The following is a 27995-nucleotide window of genomic DNA, read 5'->3' as shown; positions in this document are numbered from 1 at the left end:
GTGAGACTTTGTTGTTGTTGTGGAAAAGCTTTATTAAATGAAGGCCAGCTAAATTGTTTTAGATCTTTGGTTAAAGAAATCAGTGTTGAAGTTAATAGATCTTAAAAGATTCTATTTGTGCGCTAATTGATGATTAGCTCAAAGTCAAATGGGACTAAAAAGAGCAAAACAATTTAATTCAGATCATTTCCACATTCAAGAGATGATGAATTTACTTGGTTATGACTTTCAGGCCAATTCAAAAAATCTTCCTGTTACCATTTTTAAAGTATTTTTTAATACTGGGAGAGTTTCGTGTCATTCAACAGCAACACCTGCTGACATCCTGACATGGTATTAATGCTCTAGAGCAGTGGTCTCCAACCTTTTTGTGGCCAGTAGCACATTCATGTTTTCAGAAGAGTGTGGCGGGTGCCAACAATTTTTCAAGGCTTATTTTGTATTTGTACATTAAATAATACGAAAAACATGTTTAATATACATAATATATGAATCCATAAGATAAAAAGGGTAATTTTACATGTAAAAGGTATTAATTACATTATTTGGCAATTGCTCTTTCACCGTACCATGTGAATTTGCTCTTTTTTATCTACCTGTAAGAAAAATTAAGGAGTTTTTACAAAATAAATATCATAAACAGTTTTCATCTTATTTATCTTAAAAAAGTAAAACATTGTTGAACTGCGGGTCCAAATATATTTATTATTTTTACTTCAACATAGAATGAAGCCTGCAGCCCCAGAGTTTTCTGTCCCTGGCAGGCGCGGGGCTGCGGTATCTCTCCAGCTTAAGCCGTGGCCCGGCGCCTGCCAGGGACCAAGAACACCGGCACTCGAAGCCTGCAGCCCCGGAGAAGCTGGAGAGAAGCTGCAGCCCCATGCCTGCCAGGGACAGAGAACGCTGGCGCCCACAGCCTGCAGCCCCAGAGTACTCTGTCCCCAGCAGGCGCGGGACCCCGGCTTCTCTCCCCTGCCGGGCACTAGGTGGGCCCCATGCCTGCCGGGGACCAAGAACACTGGTGCCCACAGCCTGCAGCCCCGGAGTTCTCTGTCCCCGGCAGGGGCAGGGCCACGGCTTCTCTCCGCAGCCTGCAGCCCTGGAGAAGCTGGAGAGAAGTCGCAGCCCCGCGCCTGCTGGGGACAGAGAACACTGGTACCCGCAACCTGCTGGCCCCTTGAGTTCTCTGTCTTCAGCAGGTGCAGGGCTGTTGCATCTCTCCCCTGCTGGGCACTAAGCGGGCACACGTAAATGCCCCGGGGGGCGCCACGGCGCCTGCGGGCACCGCATTGGGGACCACTGCTCTAGAGAAACAGCATTAATTTCAGCCCTCATAGTCAGGATAGCATTGGTGGTGATGGGAGACCTCTGTATGGGAGGGGCAAATCCCAAATCTTTATGAAGATTCTGGTTTGGCATTATCCTGCACCACTCTCATTCTTTCATAGTCTGAAAGGGCTTCCATCTTGTTTGGCTGTTGAGTGTGGCTGTTTGCACTAGGCATTGGTGGTGGTGTGGGGTAAAGATACCTAATGCTGAGCCAAGAATTATAACGTTGCACTGAAATATTTTTCCTGTGTTGAAACTTTTATACTCAGTTTCTACCTTAACCTAGTTTCTTTAGTTTATCTGTTTAATTGTTCTCAACACTACAGGATTGTCTGGCTAACTTTGTGGAGGAAGAGTTTATATCCAGCCAGCTGCCTGATGGCCCGGAGAAGGGTCTTGAGATCTTTCCTCTTCCCCAGCTTTATAGCTGCTCAAGTAGGAAGTCCATTGTGCTGAATGGAGGCCTTCAGCCTTTCTCTGTTCTTGAAGGGCAATCAGTTGGTGAAGCAACTTGCTTTGGTTGCACTCTTGAACTGGCAGTGCTTTTGGGCTGTAAGTGCTCCTCATCCCCTCCCTGCAAAGTGGTGCCTACTCTTCTGTGTCTGACTGGTGTACTGAATGGCTCCCTCTGTTCCCTGGAATGGGTAACATTTATGCAGTGCTAAACAGAAAACCGCACGTCTAGGTTGGGAGGCAGAAGAATCTTGGTCATGTAGGTGGGGAAAAATGTGTATAGGGCAAGGGCCTGTGGACATGGGTGTGGGTGGGAGAACAAAGGAACAGGGAATGTGAAGAAATAGGCAACAAGGGAGGAGGTGAGTAATACTTGCATTTATTATTCCTCACCAATTTCCCAAATTTTGTTTAGGAAGTGTTTGTTATCATCCTGTGAAAAAATGTTAAGCTTTGATAGGACCTTAATTTGAACACTATCACATCTCATTCTTTCAATATTTGAATACCACTGAATTATTTGTAATTGCCTTGGTTTTTATTTGAGACACAAGCTGGGGGGGGTAATATCTTTTATTGGAACAACTTCTGTTGGTGAAAGAGACAAGCTTTTGAGCCACACTGAGCTCTTCTTCAGGTCTGGGAAAGGTACTCTAAGCTTTTTATGTCACTTGGTTATTTTGTTTGAACTTTTGGATTCTGACTTGTCTAATAATTTAAAAGTTGAAAAATATTGTGCAAGTCTCACGGCTCTTATGTTTTGCTTGACCAGACAGTGCAATTAGGTGATTTATCCTGGTACCTCATTGCAGTTTTGTCTGTCTAAGAGGCCATTTAATACCGACCATTGTTATAAGAATGTCTTCAGTTGCTTGGAAATACTCCAACTGAATTTTTGTCCTCTTGGGACAAAAGTTTGGCACTTCATTTCAAGACATAGCAACTTGGTGTATCATGATTATGATTTTCAGCCAAACCTGGAAATCTAGGAAATGAGCCAAAATCCCAAAAGCTCAGCAGTATCAACACGCTATTTCTGAAGGCAGTAGGCTGGCCTATTTATTTATTGTGTACTCTGAATTTTTATGTTGTAGTGACATTTGTGGAAGATTTCAGTTTAAACAGTTTCATTGAAAAGCTAGCATAGATTGAAAATATATAGGCCACGTTGTGCTTAATTTGTAATGAACGAGGTGCTGGGACACAAGCAATTTTTTTTTTTACTTTCACGACTGATGCGGCAAGCCCAGAGATGCTGGGACCATGAACTGCCAAACCTAGAGGTGCTGGGGCTCAGCTCTGGCAAGCTTTGGTGCAAATTAATCACTGAGCCCACCAATTATACGCTTATTGCTGATATGTAATATTTACTTTTTTCTACATTTTCAATTAGAAAATATACTACTGCACTAAAAGGAAGAAGTGATCTTTGTGACTTTTTAAAATTTATTATAGATATTCTTACTAGGCCTTAGGGTAAGTCTGTACTGCAATTAGACACCCATTGCTGGCCCATGCAAGCTGACTTGGGCTTGCGGGGCTCAGGTTGCGCAGCTGTTTAATTGTGGTATAGAGGCCTGTGCTCGGGCTGCAGCTCAAGCTCTGGGACCCTCCCACCTCACAGGGTCCTAGAGCCCGGGCTTCCGCCTGAGCCCAAACATCTCTGCACTGCAATGAAATAGCCCCTTACCCTGAGCCCTGCAAGCCTGAGTCAGCTGGCATAGGCCAGTGGCAGATTTTTAACTGCAGTGTAGACATACCCTAAGTGTCTAAACTCTGAGTAGGAGATGAAACTTGGGGGATCTGGATTTTATTCCTGGTCTGAACACACAGTTCATGTAACCCAGGGGTCGGCAACCTCTGGCACACGGCTCGCCAGGGTAAGCATCCTGGCAGGCCGGGCCAGTTTGTTTACCTGCCGTGATGGCAGGTTCGGCCAATTGCAGATCCCACTGGCTGCAGTTCGCTGTCCCAGGCCAATGGGGGTGGTGGGAAGCCGCGGCCAGTACGTCCCTCAGCCCGCGGTGTTTCCTGCTGCCCCCATTGTCCTGAGATGGTGAACCGCAGCCAGTGGGAGCCACGATTGGCCAAACCTGCCAAGAGCCTCTGGTTTAAGAGTCTTTCATAGCACATGAGATAACAGAAGTGATCAGCATTTTGAGAGTGGTAAATCCACTTATTTTTTGCACTTATATCAGTCCTTTTGTAATGGAATTTAGTGTATGAGAAAGTTCACTTGAGATCTTTTATGTTTATCAAATATTGCAAGGAGCTTTCAGGATAAAGCATGGTGCTAATGATTTCTACAACAACTAGGCACAACTGGGTAAAGTTTGGACACTATTTTTGGATTAAGGTCCTTGTTTTTGTTGCTTCATTTCAGAACTTTAATGCTGTAATATGTTTTGTTGGTTAAATGTTTTTTAAAAAGGGGAAAAATAAAATAAAAGTGAAAAAATCGGAAGAAATTAGGAAAAATACCACATATTACTAAGAGTAATAGTGGCCCTTCCATAAAAGCGAGAGGTTCCCCAGCATCTGAAAGTGGAAATTCTACAGAAATTATGATATACTATGTTTTCTGTGTGGCTTGTGCCTTCTGGATTATGTCTGGTACTTCATAAAATGCAATATTCTCTGTAGGCTTCTCTCTGAAAATTTGTGAAGGCTAAGACTTAGCTATCAAAGGTATAAACTGCCTTTTTTTTAAAGGTTACTCCCAGCTAATGAATTGCCCACCATGCTGATATTTCCCTACAGTGAAAGAAGAACATATAGAAAAATGTCCCTGTACAATTTATTTTATCGGTAGCCTGTGGTAAATATCCACTTAGTGGAAAGAGACACTTTGCTAGGGGAGTTACCAAGTTCAACCCTAATGCCAAGAGAGGCAAAGTCAGAATGGAAAGACGGAAGGAAGGAAGGAAAGGACTCTGAGGAAGGACTAGAGAGCCAATCTTCTTAACTGCTTGTTGGACAGTAAATTGATGGAGTGTCCATGCTTGTTCTTGTAGATCTATGGATTGTCTTCTGATACTATTGACCAAAAGAAGGTATTGATCCAGGAGCAGACTCTGGCAGGGGCAGGTGGAATTGCACTTTGGTGGCATCATACTCTCCCATCGGAGAGAATCTGGAGGGTTGTACTTTGTGCTTGCTCATCATCGGCTTTTATTACATCACCCTCCCTTTTCAATAAATATGTGAGGCCTTAAATGGAGATAGTGAAATGGTATGGGCTAAGGTAACTTCAGTATACAGCTGAAGTTCTACAAGAACTATACTACATTACCGCTGTGCTGGCTTCCAGTCCATTTTCAGATGCAGTATAAAGGGTTGGTTTTAATCTATAAAGTCCAAATTGGTTAAGATCCAGGTTTCCTCAGAGACTGCTATTTTGATGGTACCCTGTTTTCTTCAGGAATCTCTTGGCATCATCACAGAAAAATAATCTTTGGAAGAGCTTGGCTGTAGATAGAAATAGTGTTCTATGAGTTTGTTGCTTCTTCTCTTTATTTTCGTCCACTTGGTAAATCAGTAGTGTGAGATGCTAATTGTTTTCATTACATTGAAGGAATGCCAAAGTCCAACAGTAAAAGTGCTCAACAAGATTTTTTTTTTTAAGGCTTCAGACAGTCGCTTTTGGGCAGCCTCCTCTGTCTTGTGAATTGCCTCCCTGCCAACTCTCTCCTCTGTTGTCCACAAGAGACCTTGTACCTGAAGCGCTGGAAATGATAAATGCTAAATCAAATAAAAAATAGTGCATCCTTTTCTGCTTAACCTGTAGTGTAGACAAGTCCTATGTTGGTATAACTTATGTCACTCAGGGGTGTCCTAAGTGCCAGTGTGGACAGTGGTATGTCGGTGGGAGAGCTTCTTCTGCTGACATAGCTACTGCCTCTTGTGGAGATGGTTTTATGATGCTGACGGGAGAGCTCTCTCCCATCAGCATAGTGGGTCTTCACCAGATGCGCTACAGGGGCGCAGCTGCATTAATGTAGCTGTGTTGCTGTAGAGCTTCTACTGTAGATTAGTCCCGAGTTAAAGATGAAAAGCATATTGGTTAAACAAAGTGTTTTTGGGAGTTAATTGAACAAGACTAACATAATTTGGTAGTGATAGTGGACTGGAGCAAGAAAGGGAAGGTGATTTGCTGAGACATGTGTGGTGACTAAAAGCCTGGTGTCACTGATTGTGTTTGGTCAGCAGAGGATTTTAAAAACAACTTAGATATAAAAAAAAATGGTTTCTTGGGCTTGCCTATCCTGTCCTGGCAGCAGCCTTCCTCATGTTAAACTGGTGCAAAATAGATCTCCTCCAGTCCCCCTTGTAACTCCCTTTAGAGACTCCTGCTGGAGTCACCTACTTCTTTTGTTTTGCCTTTTGGTATTTTTTTATTACTTCCAACAGCTTGCCTCTGCTTCAAATAAGAGCAGGAAATGTCATCTCTCAGGAAAACAAATTTATAGTCTCAAGGTATTTTACTTAGACTGTTGTTGATTGCTGGTCACTAAAAATTGTGTTTGGCCTGGCAGACATGAGACAACCCTGCTAATGCATGGGGAATCCACATACATATAGGCTTTTCATGACACAATAATTTAATGATACATTTTCATACCATCATCCACTATTCAGAAGCGGTATAGACAGAAACCCCAATTCATCATACAGCTCTATCAGTGTTTAGTGTCCCAGTTGTCTCTAATTTAACTGACAGTTAATTACTCTTGGAATCAAGAATAATTTTAGCCTCATCAGATGATTTAAGGAACTTAGTTTGTCCTCTGTATTCTAGATGTAGCCTTGTTAGATATAAATCCACAGTGGTTACTTTTAGAATATGGCAGATTTTTTGATACCTGCATAGTTCTTTATATTAAAAAACAATGAAGGATTATTATCAAGATATACCACAATTTAAGACCCTGGGGTATTCTTATCTGAGCTGTGCCTTCAAAGTCTTTTTAGTCACGTTATCTGTACAAGTAATTATAATTGTTTTGGGGCTTGGATACTAATGCAGACTTGTTTTTGAGGATGAGCACTGAAGAGGGAAATTGAGGTAGTTGGCACAATTTGGAGTCAATGACCTAGTTATCCATGCCCCCCACCTGCTTCCTCCCAGATGTCAGAACCTCTATCTGTTTTCTCAGGAGCCCCAACTAGCTGCAGTTTTTGGCTCTCCTTTTGTTTTAAAACATGCCCAATTTATTTTTAAGACTCTATTCTCAGTCACTTTATCTGTAGAAATTACATCTTGGTCAGATATCTTACTTTTGAGGTTTTCAACTAGTGTTTTCAGTCCTTCATATTTTGACGAAATGTTGTGTATCTGGCCTTCATTTTATAGCCAAGAAATCCTCCTCCTGCCATCAAGGCTTTTAATCACCAAGTCCTGGTTTTAGCTGTTGTAAACTTCAGGTCTAGCAACCTGTGATGCTTACCAAGGTTATGAGGCACCTCGGTACCATTTTCCCTTACTGTGAGGAAGCCTTGTCTGTGCCTGCCAGAGGTCAGCTCCTTGACTCCCAGCCATGGGCAACACAGACACTCCCCCTCTCAGCTTACACAGGCTCTGTGATTTCTCTGTTTGCATACACCAACTCCTGAGCGTCAAGGTGTCCCCTTAGAGTGCCCAGCTCCTGTTCCACTGGACGCTCATGGTATTTTACAGATATGCTATTCCTGAGGGAATAGTGCACCTCAACTTATAAATTTCACCTCAGGATCATTGCTGTGCTTAATACACAGTACTTAGATATGCTTCTAGTGAAAACAAGTAAAGGTTCGTTTATCAAACTATAGAATTTCAAGAAGAGTCAAGTAAAATTAATGGAAACAAATGGTTACGTATAAAATAAAATCATAACACACTTTCTACAGACAGGCTACATTGAACTAACAAGATGGTTTCATGTATTATAAAGATTAGCTCACCCGCATTTTTCTCCCAGCTTCGGACTGGCTGTGCTCCTCTGTTCAAAAGATGATCCAGCTGCTAGATTGGTTTCTACATTAAGAATACTTGGGCATAACTTGGCACCCCCAAATACAGTTTCAACAATCCAGTGTTTTCACTTGTGGTTACCCCCTGCTGCTTGTTTTTTCTTGCGTAGAATCTCTTCTGGAGACTTTGCAATTTCTTGGTTAGCCTTTTGCTCACTTGATTACCATTTTGCTCAGATAGTAAATAGGCATTCATTGTGAAGAATGCAATAGTCAATTTACATATAACCAGAGAGGTAGATAAGCGTCTCCTGCCTGAAACTTATCACCTTCTGATGACCAGGCCCAACTCAGACCGTAAGAGTGTATTTTTCAGTATATTATCCATTCATACATTTTGCAATTTTTATGATGATCAATGTGGAACAAGCTTTCAGTAGTTTACACGACACTTGTTTATGAACTATTATGTAGGGACCAGACCCAGGGGATTCCTGTAGCCCTATGCACTCTCTGACCTCTGCCAGTTGGCACCAATAAATCACTGGGTAACATAGCCCTGCTCACCACCCTGTACAAGGGTGCAGGATGCTTCCTTTTAACCCCAGCTAATGCAAAAATATTACTAAGAATAAAGCCATCTGAACAGTGGCTGTCACTTTATCAAGTTTTGCTATTTGAAAATATAAACAAGCTCAAGAAATAGGTGCATTAGCAGAACCTATCAAAATGTTTTGTCTTTCCTGTCAACACACGTGTGCCTTTCAAAGTCCATTTATAGATGGTCTTATTCCTACCCTGCTGACATTAAGACTTTAAAGTAACACCAGGTCTATATAGAACGTGCTTTCAGAATTTATTTTGGACTTCAGTAAAATAACCTTTTTAAAGAACTTAAATAATTCTTCCCTTAAAAATAAAATGGTGATTTTTTTTGACATTTATGTCAACCAGAAAAATGTTGGAGGACATACGCTAACTGCACAATGGCTAGAAAGTAAGCCAGGATAAAGTACAAATAATATTAAAGGAAGTGATTTTGAGATGGTCTTCTATGGTTCAATGACTTTCCATTTATAGTATTTTAACATTTTATTAAGATCCTGGAATCACTGAGAGACATTCTTAAAAATTGTTTTATTACATTCCCAAAATGCTGTTAAATCCAAAAAGTTTTTTGTTGTCAGTATGCCAGTTTAGCTTTGTTTCCATTACTCATTTGAGAGCAGCTATTTCATCGTGCTCTCTAAACATTTTCACGAGGAGGATCTGTTTTTATTCCCCCATAGTTCTGTGTATGATCAGACATATCAGAAGAGTTTTTAAAAAGTTAAGAATTCAGGAGAGTTTGAAAGTAGTTGTCTGACTCTATGGAATTCTTTAGCAGATGTAAAAGAAACAAACTGGTTAACTGCTAAATACAAGTGGCAGTTTAGGATGACCTTTAGTGTAGGTACTGTACAACTTCACAGTAATTGAAAAAAATTAAGCAAAGAATTTTTTGGGAAATGGTAAGTATTCTGAAGTTGCTTTTGCAAGGACAAGAGAAGACTTTACATCATACAGAAATGAGAGCTGCATGTGCTCATCACACAGTTAAATAAATTTAAGAGAGACAGGACAAGATCTGAGTTTGTTGACATGAAATAAGCCATGCTTTCCTAAGGGGGATATTTTGAACCCAGACTGAAGGAGCTCAGAGAAATCAGACTGTGGGAAAACATACAGGAAACAAACATACAGGAAAAGCTTTTATAAATTGGACTTTATACCTCTGAATATTGTTGCATGAGATAGCAAAAGGACTTCTAACATACAAAACTGAATCAAAGCCAAGTTTCAATCGTAATTCACTAAACAACAGAACTTCAGTGAACTAACACCTTGTAAGGCATAGCTGGACTTGGCTTCTAAGTCACATAGATCTTAAATACTAACAAAAATAACATTCTTTTGCTTATATTTCTGACACATACCTTGCATAGCATAAAACTCTCAGCTTATCCTCAGGTTTCATGTTGGCTGTGGGGATTAACAAATCGTTGATCATGATTATAATTTAGTGACAAGCACCTACCTTAGTATGAATTTACTCATGTACTTACATAAAACTCTTTATTTTTGAAAGTATACAATGCAGAATTGTTTTTACTTTTTTATTACAATAATATTTTATTAATAAAAGTTGCTGAATGGCAAAAGTTACTAAATAATTAGTTAATCCCCCCCCCCCTTTCTGGTTCAATGGGTAATGAGAGCATATTTGATCAGAAATGGCTCCACACCCTCACCTTAGCATCTCAGCAGAGTGTGGGGATGTTGTTCAGACCAGAAAAGAGGAAGCACCCCTCCCAAAATGGGGGAAATGGAGGAGAGCACATGCCTGACAATGCCAGAGGTGAGCCCCTCCAACTCCTTTGGTTCTTCACATCCCATTGTCTGGGCATAAGGGGCAAGTGGGAGCTGATTGACCCCTTTGTCTCTCCTCCTCCAATAATTTAAACTTTTCAGGAGCCCCATGCCTCTTCAGCAGCCTTACTCTCCTTCCCTGTATTTGTAGATACAGAGCTGTTTCCAGGATACTGTGGGTCTGTCTGATTGCCTTTTTGGGAGGATCAGAAAGAATTTTTTTTTGTCTCATTGGGTCAAATTGGTGTAGTGGGTGTTTTCCTTTCAATCTTGTGGAGGCATAGTTGGGGTAAAGAAGAATAAGATTTGCAAATCTGATATTTAGAGATGAATATAGGAATGTTTAGTTTGTGGAAGCTTGGAGCTGGTGTCCAGTGTGGATAAAGACTAAAAGGGCCAACTCCCAGAGGTAAATGAGACCCAGGATTTTCACTGGTGGAGTTTATGCCTGTAAGGAGAAGGGGAAACTTAAAATCTCTTCCATCTCCTCTCCTGAGGGCTGGGTGAGAGGACTCAGAAGCAAGCTGAGTCCTAGGGCTGAGAGGTCTATTGCAAGTTATTGGTTATATGGTGAATCCCTGTAACCCCACACCAGACCTATTTAAATGCCCGAGAAGTGAGATGGCATAGGTGTATACTGCCCATGCCCAGTTTTAAGTTAATAAAGTTGTGGTCCAATGCTTAAAATCCATCCCAGTGTCTGTCTTTCACTTCCATGTTCTGAGCAAGTACAGTGTCTTATTTCTTTTAAGACTCTTACATGTTTTATGTAAACTCTGAATCCATCTCAAATTAATATGTACTTGGAGGGAAAAGAACAATTCCTGTGCGAAAGTGAAGGACCACATATTAACTTGATTCTAGAGGTTTTGGTGTGTCTTTCTGCAGAAACCATAGTACGACAGAAAAAAACAAATTTTTCAACACAAAGGGATTAAGTTCTGGTGTAATATATAAATATATACACATAACTGAATTGCATTTACGAATATTTAGGATGAACTGGAAAACCATAGGAGCATCTCTGTATTCAGAGTCTCTGAAGAGGCTTCTAATACAAATGAGTGTGTGTGCGTTCTGGAAACTGATGGCTTTCTGATTCCTTGGAGAAGAAACTTCTGCTGTAAAGAAGTATTTCTATTGGGAATCTTGGAAAGCCTAGTTTGAGTGGTGGTAGGGGATTATAAAGAGGAACAAAAAGTCTCATGGAAAGTATGCAAATCTTGTAAGAAGTGTACAGCGAAATGGTTCCCTTCATTCAGGAAAAAAAGATATTATTGCTATTACTAAAAATAATTGAATAATAAAGTAAAATATATACACAGATGGCTATTGAAAATTTACTTCTTGGCACTGAATATGGGTAACAGACTTGAGGCTGGAGAAGCTTAACTCAGCTAAGAGATTAAATGTAGACATGTTGGCTTTGTTCTTCAGATTGGGATCTATGAGGATAAAAAACAAACAAAAAAAACCCCATAATTTTGGTCTCCACCATTCAATAAATAAGGTATTTTAAAAGATTATTTTATTTACAACATAAGAAAATCTTAATAAAATACTTTAGTGAAAACAATCTTAAGATTCAAACAATGTTTTCCTATATTTATATTGTAGGCACAAGTATTTTAAAATAATTTTACTTCATGGTAGTTAGTGGGAAAGTTTTATATGCAAAAAAAGTTTGCTGTTTATTTAAACATTAATTATATGTTTGCCATTTGAAAGTAAAGCAAAACTGCATTTTTTAAAGATAATTAATGTAGACCTCTATGTTAATATCCCTGGTTAATAGATAATGTATATTTAGCATTCTCTTTTATTTTTATTAGAATAAATCATTTTAGTAACAATTGCTACTATATATCTAAAATATATATATTTCACAGGTTTCTGCTATATTTCATATGATTTAGAACAAAGTAAAGGCCAGTACCCTCAAATATTGTTGCTTCATTGAGGGTGTATTTTTTAATGTTGTACCATAGTACTTACAAACACTATTACAGATTTTCTTATTGTTTACTATGCATTGATAGTTTAGAAAAAATAGTCTGAGATTTTCTCATGTGCCTAATGATTTTTAAAACAATAGACCAAGGGCCTGAAGGAATAGAGGAAGTGAATGGACACCAATGTATCCAAATATCTAATTTTGCCTAAAAGCAAGTGCCGGTAGATAAATGCCCATAAAGGGATTTCTTTCTTAAGCCCCGTGGATTTTTTTTTTCTTTTTTTGCAACTTTTTGTGAGAGTTAGAAATGAAAACCATTCATCTAGTGCCCCAAAGAACGGCCTTATTGAATGGAATAACAGTGTAATGTACCATTGAAGGCAGGATTGAAAGTGATTATCTTGTTAACTCTTGACAGTTACCGCCAGCTTGAAATAGAACTGGCAGGCTTGATTTGCAAATGAATTAGAGCTTTTTCATTTTGTGCCAGGATCATCTTTTTATATTCTGATATGACAGATGCTGTGTTCCATGCTTTTGTTTCTCTTCAGTTTTATACTTGCAAATAAAAAACAAAAGATTACAATAGTAATTTTATTTGCATCTTTTCTCTTGGAGTTTATTCTTTGTGTAGAAGTTTTTAATCTTTTATTTTTCAAAAATTTGTTTGAGAATAGTATTGTTCCTGTAAAAATGAAATTTCATTGGTTTAAGTACAGTGGTAATTGGGTGAATGAAGGGGATTTAGAAGCTTTCAGAAAATGGAAAATTGATTGTACTCAGATTGTTACACTTAAAGTTGACGTTTTAAAGAGTAAGTCAGTGATAAATAGTAGTTGTTAGTGAGATCCAATAGTAATTGAGCAAAGTCTAACATTTTAAATATTTAACCGGAAACTATGCTAATAGAAAATGCATGTGTAATCTTTTTCCACAGTCTTCATGTTGATAACTGTGTTTATATTCTGTAGTCATCCAAACACAGATGGTAAGGTGTTAGGTATGATAATTATCTTGCACTCTTTATATGTTCTCATTAACCTATAACATTCTTTACTAGTCCAGAGAGTTTTTACTTGAGTAGTGCCTAGTATTGTTAAAAGTTATTGTGCATTGTTTAATATTCAAGGTAGCATTCTGTGCATTTACATTGTTGGTTTTGTTTTTTTCTTAACCTATTTTTGTACTTTGAGGCTAATTATCAATACTTCCTTCTACCACTAATTTCTATCACTGAAATGTTTTATACACTTTCACCTACAGGATAAAAAAGGTAAAATAGTCAAAGTTGTCCAATTTATTGAAGCTGTAACAAACAATACAGTTAACAGAGGTAGCTGCATTCAAACTCCTGAAGCTTAATCACTCATGTTTTCTGGGAATTCAAACCTTGATGACAAGGTTTTACTCTTCAAAAAGTAAATTGTCGTTGTCCCACTATACTGGAAGAAGGACAAGGAGACATTTTGACATGGGTTTAATCAGGCCGCAACTTTATTATTAGATGTCTGCGACTGCCTGGCAGATGAAAGTGTATAGTTCAGGTAACACCACGTTTATTCCATAATTACCTGGGGGGCTTCCGCCAGCTCCCACTCTTTTTCCATCCAGGTCCCTCCAGCCAATCAATTGCTGAGACCTTACCATCCACTCTCCCCGCTCCTCTCTCGTAGGAGGGTTAAGGTAGGCTACAAGAAAATGGGGTTGGCTCCCTGCCATATCAGTCATAGGAGTCCCCAACCCTCTCCACCCCCCTTTGTTCCTTTAATGAACACCTCTTTTTTTTTTTTACATCCTTTTCTAAGCCATTTATCCGGTTACTGTATATCTTCCCTATAGAGTATCTGCACTGGATATCTGCCACAAGGAAGCGCCAGCAACTGTGTAAAAGGATGCTTCAGGCACAGCGCTGCACCTTTTAAACTCTTTTCCCATAGTATGAGTCAGCGACCACACGGACCTCTCCTTTCCTTTTGCAGCAGTTTTTCCTCTCTCCCCCACCCTGGCCCCCCAGCTATATAAAGCACTGTTCCCTTCATTTGTTCATTCGGCCAGCCAGACAAATGCCTCCCAACCCACTTAAGGTGCGGTGCAGTCAACCTGAAAAAGTCACTTCTTATTTGATAGTTTACAGTATTTCCTAATCTGTTTTGAGGTCTCAGAAAAGTAGTATTTGTAATTCTTTTGGATCCCTCTTTGGCTGGAATATAGTGACATATTCTCATTATTTTCTGTTTAAGAAAAACTTTTCCCATAATGAACCATGAGTCTTCTCTTGACTTTCCTTGCGGAACAGTATTCTGTTCTTCGGGAGCCCCATAGTTAAGTTCTGTATTTATTTCAGATGTCCAAGTGTATTGGCCAGGGCTGAGCTTTGGTAGTCTCTCTTTGTGAACATCTGAAAACATCTTGACTGTACGCACCATTTTCTATCTTGAGATAGTGGGGAAAAATTCATGAGTAAGGCAAATTGTTTACCTCTCTGCTCTCATCAAACTCATGGACATACACCAATTTTAGCACCATCAAATTTTTAGTTTATTTTATTCTTGAACAGTTATGCCTGTGCTAATATCTATGTATCTATCTATCTAATTTCTGCTCTTCTTTTTCTCTCTGGTTTTGCAAGTTACTTTCATATGATCTACTTGGATATTTATTGTATTTCAAATGTACCAGTAATTAGCCAAACTTATTCTTATTTTTCCAGAGTGGAGTAAAAATTTTCTTTCGTGTGATTGGGAGTTGGGGAGTCACCCAGCAAAACACGTACTAACTTTGTGGTCTTTCAATCCTGGTGCCAGCTGAGGACTACTTCAATCCCCATTGTAAATTAGAGCATCCCAAAGACTGTTCTCATTTGCACATTGCTTCCAACAGCTACACCGTCTGTTTTTAGTAACTGGCATAGCCAGTGTGTAGGGATTCCCCGGCCTACCCCCCCACCCCCCTTTTCACTGGGAATGGTTCCTGAAGAGAGGGCTGGAAAGGGGATTGACATAGAGCCACTAGTTTGGCTGTGCACCGCCCTGAGAGTCTCCATATGCAAGGGTAATTCCCTGGTAGCTCATTAGGCAAGCTTCCTAATTGCTTTGCACCACCAGAATAAAGCCATATTGTGGCCAATTCCCCGCCCTCCCCCCCCTCCCCAATCCGTTTACTCTGCATTTACCATCACTTTAGTCATTCTCACTATTTTCCTGCATAGTCATGTTCCTCTCCTGTTTGTGCGGATCTTCCCAATTAGGGAGAGAAACACACACACACATGCTTTAAATACAGGAAAATGTGGATGCAAATCCAAAAAAAAATAACAAGGAACTCGGGGCAAGTGTAGTACCCGAAACTACTAGTAACTTGATTTTTCAGTTTGATTAGATTTCAAGTTGACTGTGGCCCTTTAATGTTTGATTACTGGTTTTACAGATGGGAAAAAGTTACACATCTTAAAATTTCATATGTTAGATATGCCAGCGATGTTGCATATTAAGGCAAAGTTAAGACAAACATGCATCTTTTTTCACCTGTGTTCAGGCCACCTCCTTACTTTGAAACGGTTTGGTTAGGTGCAAAGGCGGCTCCAGGCCCCAGCACGCCAAGCGCGTGCTTGGGGCGACATGCCACGGGGGGCGCTCTGCCGGTCGCCTGGAGGGTGGCAGGCGGCTCTGGTGGACCTCCTGCAGGTGTGCCTGCGGAGGGTCTGCTGGTCCCGCGGCTTCGGTGGAGCATCCGCAGGCGTGCCTGCAGGAGGTCCACCGGAGCCGCGGGACCAGCAGACCCTCCGCAGGCACGTCTGCAGGAGGTCCACCGGAGCCACGGGACCGGTGACCGGCAGAGCGCCCCCCGCGGTGTGCCGCCATGCTTGGGGTGGCGAAATTGCTAGAGCCGCCCCTGGTTAGGTGGATGATGGATGTAAAATGTGAAAATACCACCTGTTATATTTTAGCCCACATTATAACCAGAAACATTGTCGTTGAAGAAAATGTGGAAGCCTGTGGACGCGTGTGAGATAAAGTATGTAAATATTATGTTGAAATCCTAGTTTGTGATACAGATGTTACTCAACTATTCTTTCATTATAGTGGGGTGGTAGCACCGTTATAATTAGGTTGCACCAGGATTTCCATTTCAACAGGCATTAAAAAGGTCTATAAAAAGTCTGTTTTGAGTTATAAGATCAGTTGCAAGTGTTTATTGTGATTTAGGCATTGCTTGAATTTCCTGTTGCAGTTTGTGGTGATAAAACATACTGTAAGGTTAGTTATGATATTTAAAAGTGCCATTTGACTTAAAATTTTCTACAGTCTGTTTTCTTCAGTTTCCTTTTTAAAAACTTAGAGCAATCTGAGGTATGAAATGTGTGTGATTCTTTGCTATGAGTAGATTGGTAAAATGTTTATTAAACGTGGCATGTTTTGTATAAAATTTAAGCTTCGCAAAGTTATTCTTTTGATTATGTATATTAACAGTATTACTCATCAATGTCAACATTGTTATCAATGACATAAGGTGTAATGATAGCACAGGAGTTGTGCTGACACCATGTTACTGATACTCGTGGGGGAATTCTGTGCCACTGCATGCACACAGAGAGTTCATTTCCCCTGCAGATTTCTTTGCTTCCCCACAGAAAAATGACTTTCTGACAAGGAAGTAAAGGGAAGCCACAAGAGTGGTCACATGCCCCCCTGCATCCGGACCTCTGCTGAGCCCCTCTCTCTGCATCCAGAGCCAGCCTCCCTGCATCCAGATCCCCCGCTGCGTGCACCCCCTCCCGCCAATACCCAGACCCACCTTCCCCCCAGTGAAACTCACTTCTCCAGCTCAGAAACCCTGTAACCGGATCAACCCCTGCTGAGCTCCTTGCACTTGAACCCTCACCCTGATGAGCCCCCCCGCACCTGGCCCCCACCCCAGGAAGCCCCAACCAGCTGCACCCCCCAAGCACAACTCCCCGAGCACTCAGACCCCCCTGCTGAGTCCCATCTCTCCACACCCAGACACGCCCCCCCCCACCATCACCTGAGCCCCTCTACAGAGTCCAATTCCCCAGCATCCAGAACCCTCCGAATTCCTGTGCATCTAGATCTTTCCCATATCTGGACCGCACTTCCCCCAAAGGTGTCTGCACCCAGATTGCCCGACACTAAGCCCCCCCACACTTAGATCCTGCTGGGCTGAGCCTGCCTGTCCCACACCTGGATCAGGGGCCAGGGCTTGGCGTCTGTGTGAGACTCTGTCCCTCTCGCTTGCTATCTTGGTGCGCGTGGCATGGAGGGGCAGGTTAGGGTTTCTGAGGCAGGCCCAGGGCTGGGTGCAGCCTCACTGCCGAGTCCATGTCCCGGGACAGGGAGAGAGAGGCTGCAAGGTGATCTCCCCCCTCCGTGCAGCCAGTGGCCTGTGCTCCCCACTGCCATGCTGGAGCCTCCACATTATTGACAAATAAAATATGCAGAATTTTGAAATGTTATTCACAGAATTTTTATTTTTGTGTGTGCGCAGAATTTTTAATGTATTGGCACAGAATTCCCTCAGGAGTACACTAAGGGACGGCACACTGCATGATCAAAAGTTGGAATTGTAACCCAGTCTAATTTAAGGTACATTGACATTGCACATTCCTTTTGGTGGTGTGTAGAGTACATACACTACATGCTCCTCTAGCATGGGTATAAATAGTGGTGTAGATAGTGAGGCACTGCTTAGGTGAGCAGAATAAAGGCACTCCTGAACTATGTGGGTATGTACCCTACTTGATTCTCTGATTGCCCAAGCAGTGCCTTGCTATTTGCACTGATATTTTTAGCAGAGTAGTTTCCTGCTGCCTACTAGCTGTTTGAGCCTTTCTTTTCTGAATGGAAGGGCTCTAGCAGTGGGATAAGACTGTGGCAGCTCCCTGCTGCCCAAGCATTTTCCCACTCTAGGGAAGGACTCCTGCTGGCTTGCAGGTCCCTGCTGTAGGAGTCTTTCCCTCAAGCAGGGAGTCTCCAGCAGTGTGGAGCTGCCAGAGCCTTTGCTCTCTGCAGTAAAAGACTCCAATGGGGAAAGGCTCTGCCAGAGCGTTTCATTGACGTGTATCTACACACTGCCCTGTGAACACAGCCTATTTTCATTGTGGTGGGTGGCTACACGTACCCTACATGCTGTTGCAAAATGTGTACAGTGTAGATGTAATCTTAGGGGAGGCTCTTTTGTCTCCTTGTCATGGTTAGTCCATGCATTGTGGTTTAAGTCTCTTCCTGCCTTTAGCTACAGTACTGGAGGCTCCTGCTTTTCCAGCCAGCACTCTGCTGACACTTCGTTGCTAAGCTCATTCATCGCAATAAGATGCAAACTTGGTGGGAGTGGGATAGTGGGGCAAATTGTTTTAAAGTTTTACATACAGACACTTAACTTTAATCCACTAATTTGTTTCAGGATAAATTTGCATGCTGCACATATACAGTAAGTAATTTATGCTGATTTGGCATAAATTACTTAGCATGCACAAGCTAATGCAAAATAAATATCTACGCTGTAATGAAGAGCCACTCTCCTCATTCCAGGTCACTGCAAGTTCATCTACTTAAGACCTGAAGGGGGAGCCTCACCTGTGCTTATACACCTTCTCCTCTCTTCTCTTAAACTTAAAACAATGCACTCTTTAAAACCATGCATTGCTTACATGGAGGAAGGATGCAAAAACATCCCTTGCCCTCTCCCTTAAGTCACAGATTTCCCTTTCTAGTTAATTTTGAATCATCTTCTGGGATTTGGTTCTGTGCCCCCATCTCCACCTCATCCTGACGTCCTTGTCAGTAATCGGAGGCTCTAATTCATTGGTTCTCAAACTTTTTTACCGGTGACCCCTTTCACAAAGCAAGCCTCTGAGTGCGACCCCCTTATAAATTAAAAACACTTTTTTATATATTTAACACCATTATAAATGCTAGAGGCTGACAGCTTGCGACCCCTCCATGTAATAACCTCCCAACCCCAAGTTTGAGAACCCCTAGTCTAATTCTTGAGGTCTTCATGGGGCTAGTGGTGGGGTCTGCTGCATCCATTCTCCTTTCTTTAGGGATGATTTAGGAGCTGGGAAGCTAATTGTTCAAAATCCTTTTGATGTTATTGTGAGGATAGCTGGCAATCGAACCTTCTCTTGGTGTAGCCCTGTAGCAGCAGAGCAGGGGAAAATCCTTCTGGTTCCTTTAACACTTATGTCAAGTCCCAGCGTTTTTCTTGCCTGGTTTGCAGCGTAGCGAATCGCTTTTAAGAAAGAAGTTTAAACCAGGCTTATTATATCGATTCTACATTAGCACAGGCTTTTTAATATCTTTTAATAGCTTTCTGAGCTCCCTAAAGTGAGTATATCCTAATATCGAGTATTCGGTTAGTGGTATGGGATTGTCGACGCTCGATGGCTATGAGTGGTGACCGCTGTGCAGGGCCGCACCACCAGTGACCGACGGACCGCAGTGTGAACTCAAAGTGAAAAAGGAGCCAAAAAGGAACTTTTGAATATTTTGCCAGCCTTTTTGCCCGATTGATCATTTCACGCGCGGCTCCGAAACGCACGGAATCAAAATAAAAAAAAAAAAAAAAAAGCTCCCTCGCGCAAAATGCTGATGGATGCAGGCGGCGGGCAAATCATCGTTCTATCCCGTCCGCAATCTATCAGCTAAAATCTCTTTTAAACAGCGCCACAGCAGACTCAATAGCAGGACTGCAGCGCCAGGCAGCGGGAGCAGCGCAAAAGCCAAAGAATGAATGGACTGGAGTGGACTGGGACTGATCTGTTATCCACAGCCTTGCCTCCTGAAATTATCTGCATTCTGGCTGAATCAAAAAAATTCTCAAGTCAAACACAGTGCCCAACTCAGTCAGGCCAGGTCACCCCCACCCCCACCCCCACCCCCCCCCCCCCCCCCCCCCAAACCCACCTCTCCTGACTCTCTTCTTCTTTTTTATATTTTACTGAATGCTGCAATGCTGCGCGATAGCAGCAGCACATGCACTACATAACATCCTCACTTGATCTGCGGCTGATGAATCAAAAAAATAAATCCATCATCATCATCAGCATCATCATCAGCATAAAAAATGATCAAAAAATGATGAAATGTCATCCATCTGAATCAGGACAGCTGATGTTGGCGCTATCGCCTGGTGCTGGCCCCCCTTTTTATTTTGGTGGATGGTGTTTTTCTGATGGATGGATGGTGCATGATGGCTATCAAATCCTCAGCATAGCATCAGGGGGCTGAGCCCATCAGCCCCATTCATCAATGCTAAAGGCCCTTGCCCTGGCAGGGCTTCTCTCTCCTGATGCTGCTCTCCTCTCCTTGTCCTGTCTCCTAGCTCTCTCCAGCTGCTCACAGTCATTCCACACTTCATTCTCACTGTTTTCTCACTTGTCTTATTATCTTATTATTTCATTATTCATTACACACTCAGTGACAACAAGGGACATGGGAAGAAAGGAAGGGAAAGGGGAAGTGGGGAAGGGGGAGTTGTGGTGGAGCAGCACCATAAACATATAATTAATAATTACATTGACATCTCTTCAGGCAGCAGGCAGGACACTCTTACTTGCCTACACTTGCCTATATTAGGCAGCACAGATTCTATTAGGAGAGGGAGGGAGGATTCCTCATTATTTTCATTTTTTTTTTTTTGCCTGCTGGCTGATCCAGGGGCACATGTATGACAGCAGCCAATGGTACAAACGAAGGGACAATATGGCTAGTATGCACTTGGCTTTTGCGCCCCCTGGCTGATTGACCAGGGCAGGGCAGCAGCTGCAAATGGTACAAAACTACTAGCCATCATCATCATCCTCAATTCCAATTGGATGAAGTATGGTGATGGTGCAATATGGCTAGTAATCATCTCTGCTGCAAAAGCAAAAGCATGCTTCTGCTGTGTAGCGCTGCTCTGCGCGCCTCTGCGTCGGCATACACATGAGGACGGTGAGTGAGGCAAACAAGCTCCATGATTGCCTCCATGCATATGCCAGCATCTGCCAGGGGAAAAAAGGGAAAAAAAAAAAAGCGTCTGCCTTTGCTTGCTTTTCCCAGACTGAAGGTGACGACATTTACCCAGAACCACCCACCGCGACAATTTTTTTTTTTGCCCCCATCAGATCATCAACGGGAAGTTCCAGGGGGGGGGGGGGGGGTATGGAACTATGATATAGGAGAAATAGCTACCACAGTGCAACGCTCCAGAAATCGGCGCTAGCCTGACGACATGGACGCACACCACCGATTTAATGTGTTTAGTGTGGCCGCGCGCACTCGATTTTATAAAATCTGTTTTACAAAACCGGTTTATGCAAATTCGGAATAGTCCCGTAGTGTAGACGTACCCCCAGAGTGGTCTGGGGTAAGGAGTTTGAGTTCATTACTGATATTGATGCCTTGCCAACCCTTTGCCCCACCTGAGAATGTCATCAGCTACCATGTTGTGTGGGACAAGGCCTTTAGCAAAATTTTTTGTCTTGAACATTGTTCTAGGGTGTCCAGATGTCCCGATTTTATAGGGACAGTCCTGATTTTTGGGGACTTTTTCTTATATAGGGACCTATTACCCCATCCCCTGTCCCAATTTTTTACACTTCCTATCTGGTCATCCTACATTGTTCACAGTTATTTAGGACACAGATCGGGGTAGCTATATTGAAGTGATAAAATGCATTAATGTTAAATACTATAAATAAATACTACTTGTTCAAATATTTTTTTCCCAATCTGAGTTCAATTCCAGATCTATATCTGTATATGTATTTTGGAGAGCGTACCTTCCTGACAAATTTCCCTGTAGAGGTATCTATTTCTTCTACTGTTTTGGGGCATAATAATCCTTCTTGTGGCTCTTGCCTGCAGGCACTGCCCCCCAGCTCCCATTGTGTGTGTTTAAAGACAGTAATGAAGTGCTAATGAGGGCCAAAGATTTCAGGGCTTCTTACAATAATGTGTCAGTGGTAAGGAGTATGCCAATAGTCTGTTATGTTGAAATCAGGTTACTGGTTCTGCAATTTAATGCCTAGTTTTGATGACTATATACACTCATCCTAGCTAAGTCAAATTTGGTGATGCAGTAATAGCAGATATTATTGTAGTTATTTGAAATTTAACTGCAAATGTCAATTCATTATAGCCCTGGCTTTGGTTAATTGTATGCTACCTGGTATTCTAGTCACAAAGCTACTGCAGAGAAATTTAGTCACCAAGGACATAATCAAAGTTTCAAGAATTAGTCAATAATGATTTCAGCATGTAATTGAGAGACTAGGACTGGACTGCTGTGTGTCCATCTTGATAATGAATGATATGCAAGACATTTGCTAATATTGACTTGAACAACAGCATATATTAAACTCAGACTTCATACATATTTTTGTTTCCCCTCTTGTTTTTTATACTGTTTATTTAAAAATATAACATAAACGTGCTAACAATCAGAGACTAACCATCATCACCTTACTTAGTGGTCAGTGAAAACACGGCTGCTGTGAAACTACCTCAGTATTAATTGCATTGCAGTACGCACCCAGTCATTACAATGGCCAGAAGTAAAGCAGTCCATTGGGTGGGTGTTTTTATTAGGTTTCACTGTAGCATCTGGAATACAAAAATTTCCAAGTGCTTTGCAGAATTGAATAATATGACACCAAATAGGACTGTGCATGATAACTGATACTGGGCTCTTCATTCAGAGCAGAGAAGGGGAAAAGAAATGTGATTTTAACGGCTATGCAAGGGAATGACACAGAAGTAGATGCTTTACTATATCTGAGTTGGGGGCTGAAGAAATGTCTTTTTCCAGTCTGGCATAACCAAACTACCCTTTGCTAAGGAGAAATAATATCGAGACCTTTATTCTAGACTTTTCTTCTTACCAAATAAAATAATTTCATGCCTAATTAAGGTACAGGTGGGGCTGATGAGAGCGGGGGGAAAAGGGGTACTGCAACCCTGAGTTGAGGGGGCCCCCAAAAACATCTAACATCTGTGTAGATGAAATTAAATGGGAGGGAGTATGGCCCCAGTGAACATGATCTCCTGGGCCCAGCGTACTAGTACATGCTCTAGTCAGTTTTTATTATGATCCTTTACTTCTAGAGATTTCTCTGGGAAGAAGGTTTTTTAATACAGTATTGGCCAGAAATCTGCTTCTATGCCCAAATTGTTAAATATGAGTGAGGTCATAAAATATACCCTCTTATACAATACCTTTCATTGCAGGGATCCCAAAATACTTGAAACATTATAAATGCACAGCACTACTGAAATATGGTCCCTTCTGTGTTGGGGTTGATCAGTCACAGGATAACAAGCATTCAGCATACCGCACCTCTTGTTTGGGGGAAGGGTAAACCTTTTCCAAGGATAGGCTCTTTGCCCAGCCAGTCATAGTTCTCCCATAACCCCCAGCCTCTTTTCCCCAGGCATCTTAGATTCATTGATTCCAAGGCCACAAGGGACTATTGTGATCATCTGTTCTGACCTCTTTTATAACACAGCCCATAAAACTTCCCCAAAGTAATTCCTAGAGCTTTTCTTTTAGCAAAATGTCCAGGCATGGTTTAAGAATAGCCAGTTATAGAGAATCCACCACAATCCTTGGTAAATTGCTCCAATGGTTAATTACAGTCATTGTTAAAAATGTATGCCTTTTTTTCCTGTCTGAATTTGTCTAGATTCAACTTCCAGCCATTGGATGGAGTGGAGTTATGCCTTTCTCTGCTAGATTGTAAAACCCATTATCAAATATTTGTTCCGTGTGTAGGTACTTTACATATAGTAGTCAAGTCACCCCTTAATCTTGCTCAGCCAGTTCCAATTCCTTTCCTTCCTGCTCCTTGTTTAATCTCTGTACCCACAATCCTGGCCTCTAGTCACCCCCACACCTCACTAGCTCTTCATCCAGTCTAGTCTCCCTCACCAGGCTCCTCATCCGATTTAAGCTCCCCTTTCCCTCTACTCTTTGTCCTGGCCTCTTTGGCTAGCCAGTCAATTCTTCCCCTGCACCCCATCAGATTTGTCTCCCCTGTGCCCCACCTACTTCCCTACCATTCCTCCCCACCAACAAGTCTGTTTCCCTCCCCAGCTCTTCATCTGATCTCAGTTCTTGCCACACACATTACTCTCTCCTTTATTTCCTGTCTCCATCACCCAGCTCCCAGTCTCCATCTCCCCATATCAGCCTTCACTCCCAGTTTGCTGACCCCTGAATTATAGGGTCGTCTTATGAACAAGTCATAAACATTTTCCATTTTTACTTATCTATCTTGTGGGGGTCGGCTTATAAACGAACCAGCTTATGATCGAGTATATACAATATGTCAATATATGTGTAGGTGTAAATCAGTGTTTTCAACAAATATCAACTGATATAACCTGTTTCTTTGTTCCATAAACTTTCAATAATAAGTTAACATGAACTCAATTAGGTACCTACATTGTGGTTTCAAGTAATCCAAAGATGGCTACACTTGCCTCATTGAATTCCTGGCTTGTTATTACAGATCTCTCATGGCCACGATTCAAATTTAGTTCAGCTGTAATGTTTTCCTCACCTAACTTCACCTTGGGACTAGTTTGAGTGCTGTGCTTACTGTCTTTAATGTAAGCTTTTTAAAATAGCTCTTTACAGTAGAAATTCATAATAGAGGAAAATCACAACTCCAGAGCTGATGTAAAGGGACAAGAGAAGTAAAATTACAAATAAGTATTGTATCCAACAAACATAAAAATTAAATGTTGTTGTACTTTGTAGACTAATAGTTTGAAAGGCAAATGTGTATATTGTGGGGAGAGTGTAGTGTGGAAAAAATGAATGAAATTTCTGGAAAGCTAAATATTATTGGTGAATATGAAATTAATATTAGCTATGTGTTCTTGCACAGCTCCTTTTAAACTCTGAATCTGAGGCTGTGCATAAAACAGCTCTTGTCGCCATTTACAGTGTTAAAAAGGATAATGTATTCTATTAAAATCTTAGGTGAGTTAATGTTTTGGTAGTCATTTTAAAGGGTATTGTGACTACGATTTAGCAACTGTTCCAGATTTTTTATAATACGATATTTAGAGTACAACATTGGTTGTAGTAGTGTCGTCTTATTACCTAAAGGAATACATTTTTGAACAACAAAGATAATTTTGTCTTAGCTACATTTTTACTAGATGTCATTGTATGATTGATACATGGCGTCCTCTGGCTGGTAAGATGCTTACATTGAAACTGACAGGTGCCACATGGTTTATTTAGGACAACCTCAGCCTTGTCCTAGTTAGTTTCATAATGTTTGCCTTATGTATGTTCAACCACTGCATTTCCTGCTTTAGAGCCTTGTGTTACACCAATATTACTATCTGTGCTGCCTCAACTACAAATTGGATGAACAGCCAGTGACACTTTTTCAATATTATTACATTAAACCAAGTGGATTTTGATTGATAACCTAATATTCAACTAATGCAAAACATCAATCATGGCAAGTATATTAATTATTTAATATTGCAGTCTAATTCAGAAATCGATGTGCTGCATGAGGGGAAGGGAAACTCACTGTTCCCAGAAGACTTAAGACAGAACGATTTGAAAAAAATAACAACCCCCCCTCCCACAAAACCCTGCTGTACTCTTGTGTGTTAGGTCGATACAAATCTTTATTCATTTGCCAATAATCTCTTCCCATTTTCCACTTCAGGACCATTTTATCAGTTTTGAGACCTATAATTGAATTAAGTCTGCTTTCAGCACAGGGCAAGCGGAGTTGCACAAATATTGATGAAGTCATGACAGGGACAGCACAGGAGACAGACCACTAAAGAGGGCAGATTTTATACCGTTAGCTGGAAGCTTCCTACATCAGTGTCTTGGATCCTGCTTCTCAGTAAATTAAGTTCATTAGGATCTTTAGCACCACAGAAAAAATATACAGGACTTCATTTTTATCTAAATAATATATGAACTTGTATAGGAAGTTTTGGTTATAAAAAAAATAGTATAAGAGAAGTCCACCTTTTCTGTGACTTCATTTCAGATGAATTTGAAGAGACTAAGTATACTTAGTATACTTACTGAAAGCTTTGTCAAAATTATAAAGTAATACTTTAGTTTCATATAAAAGAGCCTAACATTATTAACACCAAATAATTAACAAAAAGGAATACAAAATTAGCTTTGTATATTAAAATTTGTGATTTTTGTGTGACTAACGTAATGTCAAATGCTAGAAACTAGATAATGTAGAAATGTCTTAAATAAAAGGAGATTGCATAATTACTGGAGTATTCAAAAGTAACATTAGGTTGGATGCATTTAAAATCACATTTCCTTCAATATTTTTGTATTTGTAACTCTTTAAACCTGTTTTTTTTAATATTTTGCTAGTTAGCAAAATAGAAAGAGCTGATGTTTATCATTTCAGAGGAATGAGGGTTTTTTTTGGTTTGTATTGCCATTTCTGGTTTTATATGTCTGCGTAATTGTTGAAAAAGAATATTCTACACATAGGTAAACACTGTTATATGATCCAGGAATTAATTGCTTGGAAGGTCATTTTTTTCTATTTGACATGATTGCAACATCAACAGAAAGGGATAGTTAAGTTTAGAAACAGTTTTAATGTTGAATCTATGAAAGCAGAAACTGGCTGTTATCACTGAGTTTTTTTGGAAGTGCCAGAGAGAAGGCATTTTATCCTGTTCACTTCACTCAGCTGGGCAAATTGTTTATTCTTGTCCAGCTTGGCAAACTTGCACTGTATCTGTGCTCAGCAGTGTGCATTAAAGATTAAGTTTTCAGTCTACATTTTCCTTGCCTTAGTGTCTTCAGTTTTTCATTTGTCCTTCTTTGCAACCTTCCAATTTTTGTATTTTTGTGTGTTTTTTCCTTATTTTTTCTATCTATGCATTAGAGTTTTGCAACTGATATGAACAGAAATATTTAAAGTTCTAGCATCCCTGCCATCATCTAGTTAGTTAATGTGCAATTAATTCATTATCTCCCTTGTTTGTGAACTCTCAGAACATTTGTTAACAAAGTTCTGGTAGAGGGAGCTCAGACAGGCAGTGCACATAGATTTTGATGTGATAGTACTAAATTTTGTATTTGTTATTTTTAATTTTTCTATGAAGTACTGGTGCTTTATGTATAAAACATTTTTTTGGATTAGTACAGTGGTTCTCAAACTTTTTGTATTGGTGACCCCTTTCACACAGCAAACCTCTTATAAGTTAAAACACATTTCTTATATTTAACTTTTTTTAAATGCTAAATTCACAACCCTATTGTTTAAAATGAATTTACCTTTTCTCACTGCTTTTCAATTAAGACTAAAACACATTTTGTTGAAATATTGTTATAAGCAGAAAAGTTTTTTAAAAAAATAGTTACTGTTTAATATTGGGGTGTGAAGAAACTTGGCCAATATCACTTTTCACATCAGACTTAGCTCTCCATTGCCACCCTTACTTCTCTGCTGCTGCTGGCAGCGGCGCTGCATTCAGAGTTGGGTGGCTCATGACCCCCACATAATAACCTTGCGACCCCCTGGATTAGTAGGATCTGGGGTTCCTGGGTTATAACAATTGTAAGGAAAGTAAAATTTTGGAGTTTAAGTAGGTAAATAATCTTGGCTTTAATGAGACTTTTTTTCCCTTGTGTTTTTAATAGTTAAGATGTAAAAGTTAAGAACATTAGAAAGATAGTCAAGAATTTACATGACTTTCTTTTGACATTTTTTGGGTTAAACAAAAATCATTATAGACAAGGGTTTAGCAACTATTTACAACTTCTGTTCTTGTGTTATAGGGACTCTGGAAACATCAAAACTGGATTAGAACATCTGGTAAGTTCTAATTTTCTCTTGAACATTTGCATCATCTTTGATATCTGCATTCCAAATGAA

General features: G+C 40.6%; 1 protein-coding gene across 3 annotated transcripts in view; it reads left to right on the top strand.

The window, feature by feature from the left end:
- Positions 1-27995, top strand: part of RSRC1 (arginine and serine rich coiled-coil 1) — a 365671-nt gene that overhangs the window by 127758 nt on the left and 209918 nt on the right. For all 3 annotated transcript variants that reach the window (XM_039488069.1, XM_039488067.1, XM_039488068.1), the window contains one exon: positions 27899-27935. In XM_039488069.1, coding sequence (XP_039344003.1) covers positions 27899-27935 — 37 coding nt within the window. The remainder of the gene's footprint in view (positions 1-27898; positions 27936-27995) is intronic.

This window comes from Mauremys reevesii, linkage group 9, assembly GCF_016161935.1.
Source record: "Mauremys reevesii isolate NIE-2019 linkage group 9, ASM1616193v1, whole genome shotgun sequence".
NCBI lineage: Eukaryota > Metazoa > Chordata > Testudines > Geoemydidae > Mauremys > Mauremys reevesii.
This window is presented reverse-complemented; position numbering and strand designations above follow the sequence as displayed.